Source organism: Symsagittifera roscoffensis, chromosome 7, assembly GCF_963678635.1.
Source record: "Symsagittifera roscoffensis chromosome 7, txSymRosc1.1, whole genome shotgun sequence".
Classification (NCBI taxonomy): domain Eukaryota; kingdom Metazoa; phylum Xenacoelomorpha; order Acoela; family Convolutidae; genus Symsagittifera; species Symsagittifera roscoffensis.
Genome location: NC_087068.1, coordinates 16,788,736 through 16,812,207, shown reverse-complemented (window position 1 = coordinate 16,812,207; position 23,472 = coordinate 16,788,736). Strand labels below are relative to the sequence as shown.

General features: G+C 35.9%; 1 protein-coding gene across 5 annotated transcripts in view; it reads left to right on the top strand.

The window, feature by feature from the left end:
- The window catches only part of LOC134850921 (mucin-3B-like), a 69,021-nt gene that overhangs the window by 17,148 nt on the left and 28,401 nt on the right, over nt 1–23,472 (top strand). Inside the window, exons 1-7 of one of the 5 annotated variants that reach the window (XM_063866727.1) lie at nt 6,652–7,026; nt 7,411–7,428; nt 16,278–16,465; nt 17,371–17,567; nt 19,560–19,753; nt 20,160–20,382; nt 20,719–22,313. In XM_063866727.1, the coding sequence (XP_063722797.1) occupies nt 17,436–17,567; nt 19,560–19,753; nt 20,160–20,382; nt 20,719–22,313 (2,144 nt within the window). In that variant the 5' untranslated portion in view covers nt 6,652–7,026; nt 7,411–7,428; nt 16,278–16,465; nt 17,371–17,435. The other 4 variants (XM_063866723.1, XM_063866724.1, XM_063866725.1 and 1 more) reach the window with 4 other exon arrangements.

Sequence of the window (23,472 nt, the reverse complement as noted above, 5' to 3'; positions counted from 1 at the left end):
TAATATCCAGATACTTGCTCGATGTGTAACTTTCTCATTGAGTGCCAGTTCAGACTTAGATGGTTTCCAAAGAGACGATGCATAGCTAATTATTGGCACTACATATCCTCTGTATGCATTCTTCTTAGTGCTTATGGTCGAGCTTTTGGCTAGGTTTCTTTTTAAAGAGAAGAAAGCTTTTAGCGATTTAGCGGATCTAGTTTTAGCGTGTTCCGTCCAAGACAGGTTGTTTGTGACTATAAGTCCAAGATCTTTCATAAGATCCGTTCCTGATATATTCTGTTTTTTCATGCAAACAGACATACTGCCTTTAAACTGAAGGGTTTTGCATTTACTTAGGTTTAAACTCATAAAATTCTTGGAGCACCAGTTCCAAATTTTATTCGAGTCGATATTCAGGGTTATTGCGTTATCTGAGATAATTTTATAGTCGTCAGCATAGCCGAAGCAGTTGGACATGGCCACCATTGGCAGGTCATTTATGTACAAAATAAACATGAGTGGGCCAAGTATTGATCCCTGCGGAACCCCACTTGTTATTGGAAGTAATTTTGAGATGCAATGCCCGATTCGCACCTGCTGGTATCTATCACTGAGATAATTTTTCAGTAGACCAAGGCACGCGCCACTGAAGCCGGTATGAGAAAGCTTTTCAATTAGTTTCAGGTGGTTGACTTTATCAAACGCCTTTTCAAAATCGAGATACAGGGATGAAAGGTTATTTACATTCTTGTTGTCGTACATTAGATAGATTTCGTGGAGATGGAGTATGATGTTAGTAATGGTTGAGCGTTTCGTTCTGAAACCGTGTTGTGAGTTATGCAGCAGTTTTTGCACCTTCGAGTACATTTTATCAAACATCAGTTTTTCTAATACCTTCGATGTAGCATTCAGAAGACTGATTGGCCTGTAATTGGAGACTACCTGTTTGTTATTTTCCTTGTGGATAGGCACTATTTCACTTACTTTCCAAGTAGATGGGAATTGCTGCTTGTTCGCAATCGTATTGAAAAGTAACATTAATGATTTTGAGATGGAGCTCCAGAGCTGTTTAAAGAGCAGGTTTCCCTTTCTATCAGGTCCTTTTGACTTGTTTTTGTTAAGATTTTTTAAAATGTCTTCTATTTCGATGATATTAAAATGAAAATGATTTAGGAGGGTCGTATTATCACTGTCTAGGTTTGAATCATATGGAATGTTGCTGTAGACGGAATGGAAATACCGGTTGAAAAGTTCAGCTTTATCTTGGTCGGAGCGAGCTTTTTCACCATCAAGATACATTTCACTAGGCACAGTAGTAGAACGCCGAACGTTACGCAGATATTTTTGAAGTTTATCAAAACGCCCTTCTTTGAAAAGTTCTCTCTCATGGTTTTGCTGATCCATCAGAAGAGCATAGGCCAGGTTTGTTTGCGATTTTTCCAACTTCCTGAGGTTAGCTTCGCTCGGCTTTTTAGTATAATTATTAGTTAATGTAGCTCGGATTTTAATAAGATTAGAGGTTGAGGGGGTTACCCAAGGCGCCAGGGACAGCCGATATTTAGTTTGTAAGGGAATGTGCTTTATTAGAATACTATAAATCCACTGGTACCACAGTCTAGTCATAACATCGACATTGCTGTAGCAGTATAGCATGAAAGGCTCCTCAGCTATTTGATCTTTTATGGCTCTCCAGTCGGCTTTGGTATAAGCAAACTTTGCAAAGTCGAGATCAATTTCATGTGGTCTGTTGCGACGGAACGATTCGTTAGACTGAAATTGAATCCTTGCCTTGTAAGGCAAGTGATCGCTGGCGAAGTGGCTTTTCAGAAAGTTATCAATGCAAACATCAGAAAGGATATTCCCATTATTGCATAAGATCACGTCCAGTAAGTATTTTCTATGGTCGATTTTAATCGCTTGTTCATAGTTAAAGCTGCAGAGAGCATCCAATACCACCTGTTCATTCTCAGCTCTGGATGTCAGTGTAGACCAGTCAGTTAGTGCAAAATTAATGTCTTCTAATAATATCACATTTCGAACTGAGTTTTCTTGTTGCACATATCTGATATGGTTTAGTAGTATCATTAGTTTATTTGCTGACCAGCAGTAGGAACTGTTTGATGGTGCGCTATATATGCAGCAGAGTAACAAGGGAATTTTGAAGTGAAGTATAGTGATTACACAGTCTGGTGAGTCAAACATGATTCTCGTGTGGGGTTTATTCTTTTTCACTCCAATGAGGACTCCTCCATGCTTAGTATTACCAATTTTACTGGTACGGTCACTTCTATGTATATCAAACTTCAGCAGAAAGAGCGCTGCATTGTCTAAGTTTTCGGTGAGCCAGGTTTCCGTAAAGCACACTATATCATAGTTATCATTAACTTGTAGACTATTTGAGAGGTCAGCTCTTCTGTTGTAATCTAGGATGCTTCGTACATTGAATAAAAGAACAGTTGCGTAGTGGTTTAGTCAATCATTAGCCTCCTTTGGGTCCTCATAGACAACCCATTTGTTGTCTTGTCGTATTAACAGTTTCCCATCGCGAATCCTGAGGTCTTTTTTGTCAATTTCTTCGTTAATAAGTTCGCGACGTTTTTGTAGCGCCTCATTTTCTAGTGTTGCTTCCTCTCGTGATAGCTCACGACTGAGATAGACTGGCTCGTCGTACGTTTTTAGTTTGCTTGCCGAGGAAAGAATAAGCCGGCGCTGCCAAGGATTGGACACTTTGACTCGGATTGTTCGGGTTTTCGTATCGTTTCGTGGTCCAAGTCTCAGTAAATCGTTGATGTTGCAGTTAACTTCAATGTGGGCAAATACCTGCTGGATTTCTGCAAGGTTGTGTTCCTGTCGCCTTCTAGGATCTCTGTCGTCTGATTCTTTGATTCCTCGCACTCGTATTTCCTCAGGGACCATTGTTGCTTCAGGTGTTTTGCGAATGGTTGCTGCTGGTTGATTTACTTGCGTTGTTTTAGGTGGATCAGATTTTCCGATCATTGCAGTTTTGATTTCGAGAAGAGAATTTTTGAGTTCAATCATTTCTTTCTCGATGTTCATAATTTGGCTTTGATTGGTTTCACTTACCTCCATTTTTGCAATGAGAGAAATTATTTCATCGCGTTTGTTTTGCTCCACACAGTCATTGCACAATAGCATTACATTTGTCTTCAATTCAGTTATTCCAGCTATTGCTGTTGCACTCAGATTGGTACATTTTTCGGTTAGGTGAATTTTGCAAGAGCAAGCTATACAGATGAAAAGTGGGTCACGTGCACGCACTGGTCCTTTACATGTTTTGCAGGCTTCATCGGAAGCCGAAGTTACTAGGGAACGAGTAGCAACTTTCGCTTTATCGACCATTACAACGACTGGGAGAATAGATAGGTAAACCTATGGTTCCCGAAAGGGGAGTCCTGCGGTTTACTGTTTCTACTCTGAGGCTGGGAACAGATATGTAAACCTATGTAAACCTATGGTTCCCGAGAGGGGAGACCAGCTGTTCAGTTTCTATTTAACGAGGATAAAGATTTTTGGGGCGCGTAGGGATAATTCGTCTGCTAATTTTGAAATCTCGTTGGCTATGCCCTGTTCGGAGACAGAAGATGGTACGTTGCGTTCGTATGCGTCGTTACCACCAATGAAAAGTACAATTAGATCGTATTTACCCTTTTCCGGCAAGAAGTCGATCACACTGCCAATCCGAGCTCCAGGTAGAGACAAAATGTTGAAATTCGGAAAAATTAGATTCCTTACTTGAGAGTCTGCAATCAGCAGGTTTCTAGATGAAGACGTTCTGAGTTGATGATAACGTCTATACATTTACACGGAGCAACCACGGCTACTCCGGAGAAACATTAACCTGAAAGCAAACTATTTAATAAGTGTTCATTTTCAAACTTTAGAATCATTTTCGAACTGAAACTTATAACAATGTTGCTTTGGTCAGCTTTTTTTGAATTGTTGGCACATAAACGCAAAGCTTAAGGGTTTGACAGCCCCTACCCCTAGTCCCAACCTAGCATCCCGATTTTAAGGGCGATTGTCCTGGGTTTGAATTGCTAGTGCACGAGTCAAGCTCTTACTTTTAGTTACGTTTTCCAGAAGTCTGCAAGGAAACGTCTTTTCAAAAAAGCTGAACAACATTTTTAATAAGAATTAAATTTAGAAGTTTAAAGATACGAATGAATAAACAAAAAACTTTACACTTCACATTCTGAATTTCCTGAGCGATCAAATCATAGCACTCGCCGATCTTTTCTTGTTTTTCGAATGCAAGGGAAGGCAGCATTTTTAAGGCCACCGCTAAATCGTGATTCGTTTCGTAGGTGACTTTTGAAGAAAGGCGTATATGCAAGCTGGTGCAAAACAAGATACACTAATGTTAATTGAATATAGCTAATAGAACATTTTGGGAGTAAGTTTAAAAGCTCCATCGACTAACCAGAAAGATGATTTTTCCAGAACTCAGCATTTCGAGGCCACCGCACAAATTGATTCGTTGGTGATCATTTGACGCACTGTCATACCGGATAAAATTTCCAAAATTTTTTTCAGAAATATTACGTGAAACTGTTATGAATTAACTCAAGCTGGTTTTTTTTAATAGTCGTAATGGTTTAGTTGAAAATAAATTAGGAACTTGTCGATAAGAGTCTTAAGTAGTTTGAGAAGCTTGTTTTCAGCATGTATAATTGAGATAATTCAAGTTTTTCAATGCGACGCGTTCGTTTTTTGCAGGGTTAACTTTGGTGTGATAGGATTTAAAGTTATAAAATAGGAATTAAATTGTTGTGGTCTTAATTTTTTTAGTATGAAATGACTAGGTATTAAAATGAACGGTGTTAAATTGGCTGGTATTAAATTGTAAGACACTATCAAAGCGCAGTCGGATTTTTAGGATTTTATCTTGATACGAGCAATCTTGTTTGATCTTTTCTTTCTGCTTAATCTGCGAAAACCAAGTTTCAGTGGGCGATATTTTTATTAGGAGAGATTAAAATTACCTGCAGCCATTGTGATGTGATTAGAACCACACGATGTTAAAATGTGTTTTTGCATTTTTTGAATCCTAGATATTGCACGGAATAAACAAAAAAGACGCTCAATGTTTCCATAGTTTGTGAACGAACGAATTTTTTTCTCGTGTTTTGAAGTCTTTGAAGATCTTTGATTTGGGTTTGAATTTAAACTCTTCAATGCTAAAAGTGCAATAGCTAAAACAGTTCCCTCTTCAAAATTGAGCGTACAAATAGAGTTTGCGGCATATTCGATTGATGATAAATCTTTTTCTCGCAATTATCTCCGGTTTATTTTTCCGACTGTTTCAATTTCGTTTGTTAAATGCAAGGCCGATTAAGCTCTCAACAAAAATGCAAACGACTCTTGAGCATTGCGTGCCTTCAAAGCTTGCCTTCAAATTTTAAAAGTGGATATGAATTTATCGATTTTATAGCGGAATGAAAAAAATACCCATTAAAATTGATCGACTTGTCTTATTAAGGTTATTTTATCAAAAAGTTTCAATCATTTAAGAACTTCAAGATAATCTATATTCTTCTGTGCAATTAATTAAAATTTGATGTTTTCAGTTTTCATAACTTTGTAAACTTTTTTCCAACTTTCTGATTAAACTATCAAATAAGCGAGCGTAGTGTCATAGTATGAATCTACTTTTTTTTTCTTTGCAAACTCGCAAATAAAAGAGATTATTTCATATAATTTTTCCTATAATCACGACCTGTAGGCGTAGCATTGGAAAGTTCATCTTTTCTCTGCTTTTTTAGTGGCTTGTGTTTGCCGATTCACCAAGCGACCTTGGCGCAAATGGAAGGACGTGAAACTCCTAATTTACAGGTCGGAGGTCCAAATGCAGCATTTAGCACAAGTTTTGTTCATATCTGTTAGCATTTTTGCTGCATGGCATCCGCAGTTGATTCAGTAGTGGCTAATGTTTGAAATTTGGCGCAGATGTGAGATTGTGAGACCCTTAATAACGAGGTCGGAGCTGGACACAGCAAAATTTATTTCATTCCAGGCTGCTCTGGCCTTTTTGTTGCTTGTGTTTGCGAAGTGCAGCTTCGCCTCTGTTGAACCATGCTATGACAACAAGGTTTGATTTGATGTCTGAAAAGATCAATGCTAAAGATTTGAAGTTTTTTTTGCAGTTTTCCATATAATTTATTAACATTTTTGGAGATTTTTTAAAACATCACATACTGTGCTATACTGTGTGTATTACAGTGCTATCCTCTTGGAGTTTTTAATTCGGTTAAGTGTTCACTTTTTATATTTTTCAGAATTGTTTTCGATTTTTTTGTTGGTTTTTTTTGACGATCGATTTTCTGCAGATTTTTTTGCAGCTTTTAATGGGGTCACTTATTTAAATTATATCCAACTTGGAATCGAAAAGTATATTTTTGATCCATTAACCTCTATTTTTTGTCAAAATGTCTGAAGACTTTTTACATTATACGCTGTATCGTTTCGAGTCGATTCAATTCCTGCCACTGTAACTGTTTGCAGTTTCCTGAGTTCAATTTAAATTTTTGAGCGTTCATTTTTCAACTGTCTGCAATCCTTGAAACGTTGTTGTGGAGTTTTGTGTACATTGAATGCGGCTATATTCCCTTATAAAACCACAGTTACCATACAGTTATTCCGGTTGAGATAATTTTTTTTCGATAGTTGGCTAAATTATTTAATGCAGAAGTTGCAATGTGTGCTATAATTCGATCAGCTCAAGTTTCCTTCATAGTTGACTGTGCTCTTCTGTTAAAAATATTGGATACCTTCACACTGAGTGCAGTTCTTGCTCAAAACTAGATTGACAAATCTAAGCTAGAGAATAAACATCGAAAATTTAGAATTCATGTATGAAAACCAGAAACGTATTGTTTTTGAAGGCAATAAAATGTTAAATCATGCTTACACCTTCATAAGGCTGAATTTTTGTTCCTTTCCTTTGGTAAAATGTCCTCCGTTAGAGAAGTTTAACTTTCGTCTAATTTTATCCTGAGTTTGGGACAGTTTTGCATTGCCAGAATGGTAAGTGCCCATATATGGCACCTGATGATTTGATGCAGCTTATACTTATCATTGTAGCTGCATTTTTTCTCTCATTATGCCTTGTTAACTACCGATCTATCAGGTTAGTTATAGTGTGTTAATGGTGTTAATATACCTCGAAATTTGAAACTTCAGTATTCTGAAATTGAGTTACAATCGGATTGGATGCTGCGAAACGTTGTTCGGACTAAACTACCGCTGCCTGCTTTGAAATGTTGACTAAAAATTGCAATAAAAATTTAGTTAAAATCTTCTTTAGAACAAGTTTAACTTGATTTTTAGTCCCGGTATAAGTAAAAGGCGAAGAAAATATTAGTAAATGTTAATTCAATAAATAATCTCAAACAGGCGTGGTCATTTTAGAAACAGATTCACACCCTGGTAAGTGTTGAGTGTGCATTTTACCTTTTATTTAAACCTGCTCGTAATTCATTCCGATCTTTTCTCTGCACATTCTAGTATTTAACTGCACTGAATGATGAAAGATGCTTAAGTTGGTTTTGGTTAATGTAGTTTTTATTTTGAAACAAGACAATGCGATCAAATTTTGAATGCTTTCTTTTTTAAATACTCTTTGGTTTCTTATTCTCTGCTTTGAATTAATGCTTGCTTATTTGGGCTTATAAGTCTAACCTAATTTTTGAACTGTTTAATTATGGCTGCTCTCACATTAGCTAAATGGAAGATAAGATTTGTTTTTTTTAAAATCAATTTATAATAAATATCTGCGTTTATTACTTGAGTTAGTTATAATGTTCCATTACAGCTTTGTCTCGAACTTCTTTGCGAAGTTGAAAAAGCGGAAGAAGGCCTCTAAAAAGAATGGACCGGGCATGTTAGTTAACAATGAGTATAGTTTCGTCATCAAAGCATCGATGTTGTCTGTCTTTTATTTTCTATAGTTGAAAGGGCTAAACTTTGTGATGGTCAGTTTACTTCGAAGATATTACGTGCACTACACTGCTGTTGTCTGCTGCATCAACCTTCTTCTTATCAATTTTCTGCCCAGGGCTGGAGAGCATTTTTTGATTAAATAAAAACTCTTTAACCCTTGAAGTGAAATGAAAAGTATTCATTCCGCGTGGTTTTTTTTTCAGTAAAATGTTTTCAAATTAGCTTACTTTTTATTGCGCTATAAGTTTTCAAATTCATCTACCAAATGGAAGGCAAGCTACGCTCTCCAATAACGAAAGGGTAAAGGGTGCGAAAGTGACCTTGTCTTCAAGTTTCAAAAAATTTTAATCTTTCAATTTCCCAGCAGAAAAAATAAACATATCCGTTCCATTTTTTAGACAAGCGAGCTTGTGAGCATTGTGTCACTAAGAAAAGTGAACGTACTGAGCACTCTTATTGAGGTCTTGGTAATTTTTTTTTGCTTTTTTTCAAGAAAATTTGTTTACGCTCAATGGTGATTTTTCGAGGTTTGACTTTTGATTTCTTAAGTTCTCTTCATTTCCTTTGTTAAAGGAAAGCAAACTACGCTATCGAGCAGCTTACGTGTAAAGGTCACAAAAAACGTGATCCACTTTTTATTTCGAAAATGGAATATAATTATCAGATTTCCCGGCGAAATAAAATTTTATCTATTGATCCAGTTTTCTCAATTTGGGTTAAGTATATCAAAAAATACCCATCATAAGTTGTTCGTCAAATTTAAAAGAGCTTTAAGGGCATATGTATTTGATTTAAAAAATGAACGTAGAGAAGACTCTTATATAGGTCAAAGTGATTTTTAAGTGTTTTTTTTTGTTTGAAAAAATCTGAAAATTTGTTCACGCTTAATTTAGAATCAGTTGAGCAATTTCCCCCCAATTCTTGCGTGGGGGGATAGTGAGATAGCTCAATAGGTATTTGAGACATGTTTATAACCAGTTGAAAACAGTTGGAATGATATGAAATCACCAATCAGGTTCTCCAACGAATGTGGAACGCCAAAAATTACAATGTCAAAGCCTAAAAATAACATTCAAAGTGAAAAAAAAAGAATCAACAAAAGTGAGGCACATAAAGCGACTTTTTTTGTCCTAGCGTTCATTACCTTTTTCCTACTGTCAGTCTACTGTTTTTTTTTCCAATCCAAGGAGCATAAAGTAGTGTTCATTTGGTAAAAGTTTTTACTGCATGGTATTAGCAGTTAAATCTATTATATATTTAAATGCGGGCTTCACTATCTCGCCATGTTTAAGCTTTTTCAACGTATTATTTTTGCATGTTTAAGCTATATCACATATTGCAATGGTTAAGAATTTTTTTTCGGTTTTCCAATTTGATTTTAGTGGTTATTTTAACGAGTTTAAATTAAGCAGCCCAATATCGAATTAGGGGTTTCGAATTTATTATATATTTAAATGCGGGCTTCACTATCTCGCCATGTTTAAGCTTTTTCAATTAAATGGGGGCTTCACTATCTCGCCATGTTTAAGCTTTTTCAACGTATTATTTTTGCATGTTTAAGCTATATCGTATATTGCAATGGTTAAGAATTTTTTTTCGGTTTTCCAATTTGATTTTAGTGGTTATTTTTGGTTTTTTTAACGAGTTTAAATTAAGCAGCCCAATATCGAATTAGGGGTTTCGAATTTGTTATATATTTAAATGCGGGCTTCACTATCTCGCCATGTTTAAGCTTTTTCAACGTATTATTTTAGCATGTTTAAGCTATATCGTATATTGCACTGGTTAAGATTTTTTTTTCAGTTTTCCAATTTGATTTTAGTGGTTATTTTAACGAGTTTAAATTAAGCAGCCCAATATCGAATTAGGGGTTTCGAATTTGGCCTCCAATTTTGAATGCCCGAATCATTTTAGTTTACGAGATAAGACGATTTTTGAGATTTTTTCAAAAATTTTCAGAAAATTCAAATAACAAAATAATTTAAAAAATTTGAAGTTCCCAACCCTGTAGTTGGGTGCTGTCAGAGTACTCTAAGGAGTTACAAATCTTGCCTCCAAATATGACTGTTCAAATCCTTGTAGTTTTCGAGATATGACGTTTTTTGTTATTTTTTTCAAAAAGTTTTTAGAAAACTTATATTAATTTTTTTTCGCAAAATCTGAAATTCCCAACCCTGAAGTTGGATCCTGTCAGAGTAATCTCAAAGATTGCGAATCTTGCCTCCAAATATGACTGCTCAATTTGTTTGTAGTTTTCGAGATATGACGTTTTTTGTGATTTTTTCAAAAATTTTCAGAAAACTTGAATTATTATTAGTTTTTAAAAATCTGAAATTCCCAACACTGTATTTAGGTCCTGTCAGAGTACTCTCAAAGATTGCGAATCTTGCCTCCTAGTATGACTGATCAATTCCTTGTAGTTTTCGAGATATGACGTTTTTGTGATTTTTTCAAAAATTTTCAGAAAACTTAATTTATTATTTTTCTTTAAAAATCTGAAATTCTCAACGCTGTAGTTAGGTCCTGTCAGAGTACTCTCAAGGATTGCGACTCTTGCCTCCTCTCTTGCTCGATTCTTTGTAGTTTTCAAGACGTGACGTTTTTTGTGATTTTTTCAAAATTTTCAGAAAGTGTAAATTAATTATTTTTCAAAATTTGAAATTCCCAACGCTATAGTTCGGTGTTGTCAGGGTACTCTAAAGAGTAACAAATCTTGCCACATGCGATTGCTAAACGAGACTGCTCAAATGCTTTTAGTTTCTGAGATGTGACGTTTTTTGATTTTTTTCAAAAATTCTAAAAGAACTTATCTGCAACGAAATTCAAAAAATTTGAAACTACTAACCTTATTGTCAGCGTACACCCAGGCGTCTCAAATCCTGCATTTTGATATGAATGCTCTAATCCTTTTAGTTTCCGGGATAAGATGTTTTTTCAATTTTTTTTTCGGGAAACTTAGGTGTAAAAAAGTTCACAAAGTTTTGGATTCCTAACCCTATAGTAGGGTGCTCTCAGTGACTCACAGTAGTTGCAAATCTGGCCTCCAAGTTTCTCGAGAGGCCCATTAAGTTAAATTTAAAAGTTCGAAATTACCAACCCTGTAATTGGATGCAGTCAGAGTACACTAAAAGTTTGCAGATATTGTTTCCAATATATGCGGTTTTTCATGAGTTGTCGAAAATTTTCGAAGCACCGAAGGTGCGTTAAACGCTAGTAGTATGTGATCTCCGGTTTGTCAGTGTAGAATTTAAGGCTCTGAGAACGTTCTGCTATGTACCCCCTCCGATCAAAGTAAAGTAGATTGAGTCAAGAATATATTTTTTTGTATTTTGAAAGTCTTTAAGGCGATATATTTTTGCAGATGAAGGTCAAAAAAATTGGAACGAATTTTTACCATTTTAAAAAAAAGTTATTTGAGCTCAATAGCATTTTTCAAATGGTATTTTTGCTATGTTAAATTTTAATTTAGTGAAATGATGACTTGGGTCATTTTATGTTTACGCGTAAAGTAACGAAGTGAGTTTCACTTATATAGGTTGTGTTAATTTTTTCTTTGTTAGCGCTCAAATTTGGTTTTTCGTGGTTTGGCTTGTGATTCCGTTTTAATCTCACTTCATTTTTTTCTGAAATTAAGGCAAATTCCACTATCGAACAGAACCAGTGAAAAGGTCAAATCAAACGTGAATGACCTCTAGTTTCAAAAATGATCCCAAATTTTATGAGTTCGCAGGAGATTTGAAACATTTAAGTTTGATCCAGTTTTCTCTAAACGTTATAACAAAAAAGGGCCAATCATATACAGTCTTTGAATGTGAAAAGCTTCCATATGATTTTTTTTCATTTTCGTTATTCGAAAAATGAAAAAGGTTCAAAAGTTTTTATCCAGCTTTTTTCATGTGTCGTTGTTCCTATGCACTGTTCCAACTGTCTTCAAATTTTTCGACACCAAGGTATTGATTTTGGCAGTTAGACTTCTAGTTTGAGTTCACTTGAAATAGATCTAATGGAAAGCCAATTACGTTCTTCAATGGTCAATGTGCAAAGCGCGCGAATAACCGGTATCCTTTTTAGTTTCTAGAGTTGATAGTCTTCATTGAGAGTCTCATTTGCCCAAAAAGCTCAAAGTTTGCGAATGCTTCAGAAAAGTGAGTCATAATTCTTGATTTCTGGAGTTCATTACACAATCAAAGGATTAAAATATGTATTAACAATATGATAACCTTTTTTCAACGGAGCAGAGGATATTGATGAAGGCTGTTGCATGTAAAAGATGTTGATTCCTTGATCTCGAAGTAAAAAGAAACATATTTTGAATCAGCTTTTTTTCTGAAAAATAATGTGCATTGGAAAAGTGCCTTGTGGATAATTTATCTATTCAGTATGTTTTTAAATGCGGGCTTCACTATCTCGCCATGTTCAAGCTTTTTCAACGTATTATTTTGGTATGTTTAACGGTAGAATTTTTGCACGTTCAAGCTATGTCGTATATTGCTATGGTAAAGAGTTTTTTTCTTGATTTACAGCTCGAGTTCAGTTTTTTGTTAAGTTTGAAATTAGCAACTCTAAAGTGGGATGCTGTCAATGTTACCCTTGGGGTTGTGAATTGGGCCTCCAAATATGAATACCCGTCGGCCAAGGTTTTGTTTACGGAGATCTGAAAGCCAGTAGTTTCGGAGATGTGATTATCTATCTATCGATACTATATTTGATTGCGGGCTTCACTATCTCGCCATGTTTCAGCTTTTTCAACGTATTATTTTTGCATGTTTAACGAAAGAATTTTTCATCTTTAAGCTATATCGTATATTGCAATAATTAAGATTTTTTCGATTTTCCAGTTTTTTCACCAAGTTTTAAATTAACAACCTATTAGTGGAGTACTGTCAGGTTTCTCCTGGGGTTGCGGTTTCTGCCTCCAATTATGAATACCCAAATACTTTTACTTTGAGATGCGACGATTTTTGGGACTTTTTCAAAACTTTCAGAAAAATTAAGTTAATAATTTCACAAAATGTGATAGTCTCAACATTGTAGATGGGCGCTGTCAGGGAACTCTCAGGATTGCGAATCTTGCCTCCAAATATGACTGCTCAAATCATTGTAGTTTTCAAGATATGACGTTTTTCGGATTTCTTTTTAAATTTTCAGAAAACTTAGATTTAAACAAAATCAAAAGATTTGAAAATCCCAACCCTGTACTTGGCTGCTGTCAGAGTACTCCCAGGAGTTGTGAATTTTGCCTCCGAATATGATTGCTCAAATTTTTGTAGTTTTCGAGATACGACTTTTTTTGTGATTTTTTTTCAAAAAGTTTTCAGAAAACTAAAATCTTTTTTTTCTTCTAAATGTGAATTTCACAACCCTGTAGTTGCGGGTTGTCAGAGTACACTCAAGGTCTCAGGGGTTGCGAACGTTGCCCTCAAATTGACTGCTCAGGTCATTGTAGTTTTCCAGATATGACGTTCTTTGTTTTTTCGAAAAATTTTTCAGAAAACTTTATTTTAAAGTTACTCAAAGTTTGAAATTCCCACGCTGTAGTTGTTTATTGTAAGAGCTCTCAGCAGTTGCAAATCTTACGTCCAAATGCGACTGGGCAATTGGTTTTAGATGCCGAGATGTGATGTTCCTTAATTAAGTTTAAAATTTTTCAAAGAACTTTGATATCAAAAACTTTGATATCAAAAACTTTGATAATACCAACCCTGTAACTCGGTGCTTGCAGATTACACTCAAAGGATGCAGATTTTATTTCAAATATTTACGGTTTTTGATGAATTGTTCAAAATTCGAAGCACAGGAGGTGCGTTACACGCTAGTTCTAGTTTAAAGTCAAAATTGTTTTCATCGTTCAATTTTTGAAATCAAAAGTGTTGTTGAATTGTCCCGTTTTTTTAAGGTTGCTTTCCTTTCACTGTTTTTTATCTTGATATATTTAATTTATAAGCAGCTTTCTTGTTCAATTATCTGTTCAAAGCACCGGAGGTGCGTTATACTCTGGTTTAGGATGATTAATATGCGCTTTTTAGCAGTTTTCTAGGCGGCGGCGAGAAAATTAAATCCAGATTAAATCGGAGCGTAGGCGGCGATTAATCTGGATCAGAGGTCATTTCAATTCAATATTAATTGAGAAGATATGTTTGTTCTCTTTAATACTTCGACAGACGAGTAACATATCTATTTATACTTCTGTTAGTGGGATATTTAAAAAAATCTGTAACAAGGTTATCATTTTTGGTTTCATTTTTTGCTTTTCCATACGGTTGAGTTTTCCATTTAATTTTACTTGTGTTTCGAAGTGCATTTTTATTTCTGTGTGAACAACTTTGCAAAGGTCTGTGTTTTTTTCTTTTGTATGTTTGTCATTATTTAATTGTTTAGAGTATGAACGTAGAGCAAACACTCATACAAGTCTTGGTGATTTAAGTTCTTTTGCTTTGTTAAAAGGAAGGCAAAAGTTTAAATTCTTTTGCTTTGTTAAAAGGAAGGCAAACTCAACTAGATTAGTAAAAGTGTGAAGGTCTTAAAGCTTTGCCTTTTAATTTTCAGATTTCGTAGCGGAATAAAAACTCTGCCTACTTATCTAGTTCTCCAAAAACGGAGTTAATTTTTATCATGAAAGTGTCGATCATAAATGTTCCTGAAAGTCATCTTTAAGGCTAGATTTTTTTAAATTTGAAGTTCGAAAGTTGAAATTTTTTCAAAAAAAAGTGATTTATTTTTTCTCTATCCTTTTGTTCATTTAGTCTTTTTTTCAACCGTCTGTTCGCTGTTTTCTTTCTTTCACAAGCTTTTGTCTTAAAGAATTTGTTTAAAGAATTTTTACAAAGCTTGTTTTACTGAAGCGGTGGTTCAGTTTTTTGTTGAAACTTGAGCGCCTTTTTTGCTATTTTGATCGTATTCGTTCATAAAATTTATATAGTGCTGAATGTATTAATCATGTATTACTTACAAAGTGTTGGCTCAGCAAAGTTCTACAACTTTTTGTTTTGGAAAACCGAGTACAAACTGAAACAACAACTTCAAAAAAACTTTCCTTTGCGTCATTTTTTGGCTGTTTTTTTGAGCGGTCTTAAAGGGGCTTGATGTATTGTTGCTTAGATTAGAAGCATTTGATTTAATTGACAACAGTTTTTCATAGTCAATAAAAAAGCAAAAAAAAAGTTTTCAAATTTTATACACATTTTTTGAATTTTCCAATTTTGCAATGCCGGGGTAGCTTTTTCAAGATAACGTGAAATAAGTCAATGTGTGCATGTCTATTCGGCTAAATTTTTTGATTAAGTCTACCAGAACTTATATTTTTTGCGATTTTACTGTTTATCAGATTATGTTTTACGCGTTCTCTTTCATTATTTTTGTTAGAATTGTCGAAATTGAGTTAGACTTGTCGAAAATTTTGTAGTCAGAAGGCATGCCAGTGTTTTTTTCTCTGGTAAGAGATTAGAAGCTCCACTTCATCTCCAAAGCTTAGTTTGATTCAATTATCATCCTGAATTAATTGTAACCGTACTTTTCATGTGTATGTAAGCTAACCCTGCTCCTGAGTAGAAGAGGAAGTATTTTGTGTTTTTGTCTTGGCAACAGACCGCAGGGGCCGGCCTACTAGCACGCCTGCCGCTTACATGCGGCTATTAGCGCAATTAGAACTGAGTTTTTTTTACTCACAATTGCAACTGAAACTTAAACTGATTCATGCCGGAACAAAGTGAGTAATAAATTAAATTGCGCATGCTAAGCGGCACGCATGCAGGTCGCTGCAGCACCACAGACCGCTATCTAAATCGTTTGTTTGTAGATGGTTGTTAATTTGCTATTAGGACGACGCTTGACTCTTAATCTTGCCTGTCTTAAGATTAATTTATTTGGGTAACACTGGTGCAAGTTTGATGCTCCAAGTCGGCAAAATCAGAAGTAACAAGGTACCCCTAATAATTCTTAGTTATTGCATTAAATGGTTATGAACAAACGTCGAAAATTCCTTAATTTTATGGTTGCAGAGGTTCGAGATTTCAGATGACCCTTGAACGTTTTTCTTTTTCGATCTTTGTCACATCGGCTGAATGATATGCACCTGAGAAAACATCATCCATACATTTCTTGCTTTCTTCATTTTGCGCTTGATTTAGACAGCCTATTTGACTGTAATCTAAAAAGGTTTCAAACTGCTGTTAAACTTGTAGAATTGTTTGGCCTTATCAAACTTGAGGTTGCGAGCTCAAATTTGATGGTGTATGCTATGCTTCTCTCTCGTGGTAGTTGAAATATTTTGAATGTGTTTTGGAGTTTGAGAAGGGTAAATATTGTAATATCGCAACTGTTTCTGTTTCGAACTGCAGGTCCGCTGAAGCATCAGACAATTCGTACAGAGACACTTCGAAATGGACCAAGAAGTATTCAACTGAAACTTCCAAAGACGAAATAGTCTCATTTTCCCACCAAGAACAAAAGTTGTCCACTACATCATCAACATCAGTATCCTATACTTCGAAGGAACAACTACATCATCATCAAGGATTCAGTGCTGGTAAATATCTAAACAAGTGATAGCTTTCAAACTTCATATTGACTTTGTATCTGTCAGTTTTTAAACAAATACCTGAATTTGCGGTTATTTGGCATAAAATCCAGACCAATAAATTTGAAGTATAAATAACCAACGATTGACAATTGGTAATTTTTTGACATATCGTTTCTTAAGATAGTGTTGTTTCAAGACTGGCAAAAAGAAACGGTTGGACGTAGAAAGGACTCAAAAATTCATCAAATCAGGGCATATTATCAGGGGTTTATTCCCGTTCTTGGTCAACACTTCCAAAAGTACCCGACAAAGTCATTTTTGGCTCAATTTTACTTTTTTCTAACCCCCTCACCGAGCTCCAAAATGATTGTGTAACGTGGGGTGTTACAGGGTTAAGTAAATGAACCAAATACGTTTGGAAAGCCCAATTAGTCAGCATATTTCTATTTTTTTTGCAATCGAACATTATGAACAAAAGATTGAATAGAAGAGTGTCGCAGGATGGAGAAAAGAAAAGTATCGCCCTTTATAAAGTCAAAAATGCGCCCGTGGACCTGAAACTGTTGACAAGGTATGGCCTTTTTTAGTGTTTTGGGTGAGCTCGAGAACTCAATTTGAATTCGAACTTTGAAAAATGTGAAGAAAATCTTTGATTATTGAAAAACCTTCCTTTCCCTCGCCCCTCCCTAAAAAAACAAAGCAGAAAGTTTGGATGTACCCGAGAAAAACAATTGTTCCACAATGATTTCAATGAAAATTTTTGCCGATGCAAAAAATATATATTATTCCCAGTATGACAGCAAACTTGTTTTGCCCTGAGAATTTTTTTATTATAAAGTTTTTTCAACTATTATTATGATCATTTATTATTTTATTGCTGAAATAAACTGCTTTTCTCGTTAATTGAACAGATACGAGTAGTAGTCGTGATCATGGAGAACGTAGGTCATCAGGAGGTAGTGCCAGTCTTCTGCTTATGAAGCAGCCCCTCCTGCAGAATACATCCGGAAGTTGCTCAGTATCTAGACCACCCAGTAAGCCGACGTATTCAGTGGCGAACCCTCATATATCTCAATCCCAGAAACACTACGCGTCTGATCATTCACAGGTCAGTAAGTTCGATTTGTCACTCTTCTAGACCTGGAAGAAATGTTCAGTTGTTTGAACTTCAAGAGCTAGAAATAGTAAAATGATGGGTGCCGAAATCAAACGGTTCTGTAATTTTGATAAAAATTGAGCGCTTCAAAGCATAGAGCTTTCGACTTGGAAATGGCCAAAGCGCCTCTAAAACTCACCTGAATACGTTGCTTTCTTTTGCTAAAGCAAAGGATATACTGGGTTTTTCCCTGGAACTTTTAAATTACTCAAGAGGGAGGTGAAAATTTATTACGTTGAAATGATTCATGACCCTGAAATAAAGTTTTTTAACGATCGACGTTCAATCGTACCTATTTGGCAATTTTTTTGGTCGTAATGGTTTAGTTTTTGATTGGGTTTTTTTACAATCGCGATTGTGAGCGTAGTGATAAAAGCTGAGTCCTTTTTTCCAACTCAATTCGAAAAGTTGTTCCTAAGTTTTCTATAATGTTTATGCGTTAATTAGGCAGTATATGATCTAGCTACTTCTTAATTACACAAGGATGCTAATGATAACTTGAATCACTTGTATATTGGCTTATAATGAAATTAAACCTCTAATAGTGGCCAACAAATAGCCTGGAGTTGAAGAATACGCCTGGGATGGCAAAGGTCTTGGGTTCGAATCTGACCAGGAGCTGTTTTTTAACTGGAAATATTCCTTTTCAAAAAAATGTCGGCCTATAGTTTGCCTGCTTTTGTTTTGTCGGATTAGTTGCCACATCGTAGAATTGATTTTTTGTACGTTGTTTTAAATGTAGTTGTTTTCAATGTTTTGAATTACTCCTGCAATTTTTAATTGTACTATCCTTGACTTCGTAGACTTTGCTGTTTTTGTTTGTTTTTCGCTTAAAAACTTAATTCGGCTCTAATAATTTCGGCTTATATTTTATCGGCTAAGTAAAATAACTTGGGGCCATTTTAAAAGAAGCATAAATTTTATGCTGCATAACGGATCGCACAAAATGCTAAAAATCTTGGAAAAGAATTTATTTTTCATGACATCAATTATATTTTCGGTTCTATTGGAAATCATTTCAAGTTTCGTCGGCTCAGTTGCCGCTTGTTAATTTTTTTTGAATTTTTATTAGTTCCCGTCGATTGTGTTTTTGAGCGTGTTTTCCGCAAATAGAGCATGATTCCAGACAACTTTTTGGATTTTTGAAGTTAGTGTGTTTTGAGGTGTTTTTTTTGGACTTAGTGGCTTTTTTTTCATGTCTGCTAGATTGCCTTGTTATTGTAATGTTGTATTGCAAGTGGTGCGAAGCTCTGCCAACTTCGCCGCCTCTGTGTACACTTGCGCTGCACATCATTGGCATTTTAATATCATCTTTTCTTTCGGTTGTATTGGCTAGTATTCGCATATTTTACCATGGAGCAGATGCCGGGACTCATTATCTCCAGGTCGGGGGTTTGATTCCGGCACATTTTTAAAGTTGTCTTTCCTTCATTTTTCTCCTTTTTAGAGCTACCTTTTGCCCTTTTCTCGCTTGATTTTGCAAATACAGCTTAGTCTCTGTGGTATAATTTGGCAGTTTGGCTTAAAATTGGTTTGGGACGGGGAGCTGTGCCATTCTCATTTTTTTGCAAACACAGAATGGAATGAAAGTTTTTAGTTATTTACTCTTCTTTATTTGTTTTGCTTAAGAAAGTTCTTACAAAAAACTTACGAGCTGGCGTTCGTTTTCATACAAAAATGTCAATCATAAAATACTCTTGAAATGCAAAAGTTGAAAAATTAAATGCAAAATTGTCATTTTTTCTGCTTTCTTGAGGTCATCAAAATTTTTCCGACTTCTTTTTGGCCGCGCGTTTTTGTTTATTGGTGTTTTGCTTTGGGATTTCAAGGGCTTCTTTGTTTCTGTCTGAAACTTAAGGTGTGTTGAAAGCTACCGTTACAGTGTTTTTTTTTTTCGGTTAAGTTGCATGCAAAATGAAGTTTTCATCTTGCTGGTCTCTTCAGGTGTCTCTGTCTTCACATCACGATTCACCCTCGAGTGCTAACAGCAGCAGTAGTGCTGGTCATCACTTTGGTCCCCTGAAGGTGCAAGTCAGTCTGATGGAGAGAGAGGAGCTACTCAGGAGACTGGACGGAGAGGACACGGAGTCCTGCAATGAGTTGCGAAGATTCAAAAACGCACGCAAAGTATCCCAGAAGTGAGTAGAAATAAAGGCGCTGTTTCTTTTTTATTTGCCTATCACGAGTGTCACATAGTGTCTGTGATTGTTGGGGTGCGGAGACTTAGATGAAGGGGCGCTTAAGAAAGATGTCAACACTTTGAAGGCTTCAAAGTCTTTAACCGTTCTGGTCTGTTGTCAAGTTGCACTTTTTTTGCGAATAGAATCGCATGAGACCATATTTAGCCAAGGCGGTAAAAGAGCGTTTTTAGCAGCTAAAGAAATGATTTAGATTTGAGATAAACGAGTTATAAAAAGATTTTGTTCATTTCATTAAGAACGGATCTAGTTTTTTTTCACGAGGGGGATTTTTTAATGCAATAAAAATTTTGTCTCGGAACGTTTCTTATAGAGTTTTGTTGTCTTTCATTAATTTGTGTTGTAGGTTCCAAATGCAGGGAACAATGTCGATTGCAGACCGAATGGCTGCCTTCGACACCGGCTCGGCTGAGAAGATGCGCATGAGGTCTCCCGGTCCTACATCCAGTGCCTACCAGCAGACAACATCATCTTCAGGGTTTTCATCTTCTTCTGGAGTTGGAGGAAGGGGCGATGGTGCATCCAGTTCGGCCTCAATCACATCAACACACACTACCTCGTCATCAAGAGTAAGTCAATGACCTAAAAATTAAACTAAGAGTTAGAGAGATACATTGGGCTTCAATAAATAAGTAGACACTTGTAGTTGAAACAGTATCAGCCGTTAAGTGCATGAGCAATCCTCTTCTTCCTGAGATATTTCAAAAAGAATTGTTGTCGAAATATTTCTAATGGAGTCTCATACCAGGCATTTTTGTGGCCTATTCGGATAATTTCACTGCCTTATTATTGTATACACTAAGGAATTAACTTATTATGGTGGAAACTTCTCATCTATCGGGCGTATGGGAAATATTTGTTTTGTCTATTTATGAAATGAGTAAAAATATTATTTGATTTTTTAGACATCCTATCAGAAATCGACGCCATCTTATCTTGACGAGATCTCTGGTCAAACTTCAACCAGAAGCAGTTTAAGTGTAGTGACAGACGACAGAAACTACCTTACAACTGGAGACAATATATCATGCACGCGCTCTTCATCAGTACGCCTTCTGAAACATACGTCACCTGTTCCTTACAAGCGCCCAGAGACGCCAGTTGAGAGCAGTGAACCCGAATCACTTATTCTTCCATCCCGAAGAGCGACAATAGAGGCTCAACCTACGGTACAAGGACCTGTAGTCGATGAAACAGTTGTTGATCGTAATAAAAGAACCAGCAGTCTGAAACAGGAAAGCGAAACAAATGTGTCAGTTGCCAAAACGACATCAAATCATCCAGATCAAGCGAGCAAAAGTTTGCAGATGAGACGAAAATTCTTCATGCCGAATCCGACTGTTGAGGTATCGGTGAGTCATGACGTGCTGAGTTCGGGATTTGAAGATGGTTCGTTTACATCGAGAACATCTTCGGTTTCAGAAGGGTCCAATCAGTCTAATGCGTACGTACAAGAAGCTCCGATGGTTGCATCTGTGGCGGGAACATCCGAAACTGTGGCACCTTCACAATATCTGGAACTGAAGCCATTCAATGACCCGGGAAGTTCAAACACGATTGGCAGGAAAAAGCGTCCTTCTTTGACGACGGCAGGAGCTCATTTGGACTTGAATGATAGTCCAACTCATGGGGCGTTCAGTGCGACAAGTATAGTTGCCTCGGTCATGGGAACAATGAAGCGAATGAAGAAACCAAACTCAGCTGCAACTGAGACGAAAACTCACACTAGTCTTAAAGAGCATTCAACGCTTCAGAAAACGAGCTCAATTTCCCACAAAAATTATACAGAGGAGTCCTTTGAGTCATATGAAAGATCGACATCAGTCAGTGCTTCGAGCTCCAAAGCGGAAACACCTTCGAAAGAGGTCAATTTTGAGGAAATGAAAACCTTTGAATACCTAATCAGACATGCGGAAATTCTATCAATGAACTCACTGCCTTATTGTAGACATTCTATTGCCTCACGCGTTGATTTAAATCAGATGATGGTCGCTAACACAATTAACGAGATGATCGCGATTTACGGCGCTCCAGGTGCTAAAACAGGAACTAACAGCAAACCGATGAAGCCTCCGCGAAGTGATCTTTCGACTATTTCGAAACAATTGCGGATATCGCCTGTCAAATTTGAATCAGCATATCAGAGACCAGAAATAGCGGAATTAGTCCGGAAATTGTCGATTGACAATACTATTCAACCTGATGCTTATATCGAATTGTCGAAGCCGCCTCCCAAACCAACTAGAAGCTCAATTCGTTCGGTTACGAGTTTAATGCACAGCTCGACGTCGTCAATGTCAGAGCAGAATGTAGATTTGAGAACGATAGATCTGAAGGTGTTTTCACATAAGTATCCGCCGACAGTGTCTTCAACGCATAAGTCGAAGTTTCTGAAAGGGACGTTGCCTCGGTTTCCGAAGAGGCCGAGGAGGAGTACGAGTCGCAACAAGGGCAAGTGTGGTGGAGTGGAAGTGTATGAAAGTGCGTCAGTGCCTCCCAAGTTAGTTTCATGTTTGAATTAATTACAGAACAATAAGAAACGAGTTATCTGAAGGGCTACAAAAAATTTAAACTTCATTGAAATTTGTCCATCGAAGTCTATCGGAAACATGAAAATTGAAAAAAATGTATGACCAACGTTTGGTCAAGGTGTGAGGGCATCAAAAAAATTTTCTAGGAAAAATTATACGCTATCAAGATGAAACCTTTTAAAGGTGTTATCATATAATTAGTCTGACAGGCAATAGATGACAAAATACTTTTGGCTCTATTACATATGATAACATTTGTTTTACCTTCAATGTCAATCATTTTTGTAATGCTACGGTTTTTATTCCTTAAACAAAGTCTTAAATATTTCACAACAAAATGTTTTAAAAACTGTTAGCATGCTCGTTCTCAGCAAAACCTCGTCCACGAATGCCAATTTTCATTTGAACAAAATAGGCATTTAAATTCTTTTTTGCAGTACTAAATGCGATACAAATTTAGAATTAAAATTTCAATTTCTTACTGCACAGAATGTTCCCATCATTGATTTTTTGAAGCAATAAAACTTGAATTGTCATTTTCCCTAATAAACATTGCGCGTGGTTTGAGCAGATGAAGAGAGAAAAGTTTTTTTGACATAACTAAACATAACACTAAAATGCAAATCTTAGCAATAAGTAACTATAACGAAAAAGTTTTTCGAATTCGATGCTGCAAAAGTACTAAAATAAGCTTTAAAAAGTAGTTTTCCACAGTAACAACTCAGTTTTTTTGCAACTTAGTTCAGTGCTTTTTGTGTTACTTGCTTCGTTCGCTCAAAATTAGAAAAAAAACGAATGTTTCGATTTTCTCGTGATCGAATCTAGATTGAAAGGGCTTTACTATGATATAATTGATCCATTCTGATGACTCATGAACGTACTGGATACTCTTAAATAAGTCTTGGTGATTTTTTTGTTTGTGTTTTTTAAGGAAAAAGTCCTCAAGTTTGTTACGCTTAAATTTTGATTTTTCGCGGTTTGACTTAAAATTTTTTCAGTTCACTTCATTTCCTTTGCTGAAAGAAAGGCAAACTCCACTATTGAACGGCAAAAGTGTAAATCAAAAGTTTAATTCTAGATTTCCCAGCGAAATAAAAAATTTACCTATTGATTCAGTTTTTTCGAATA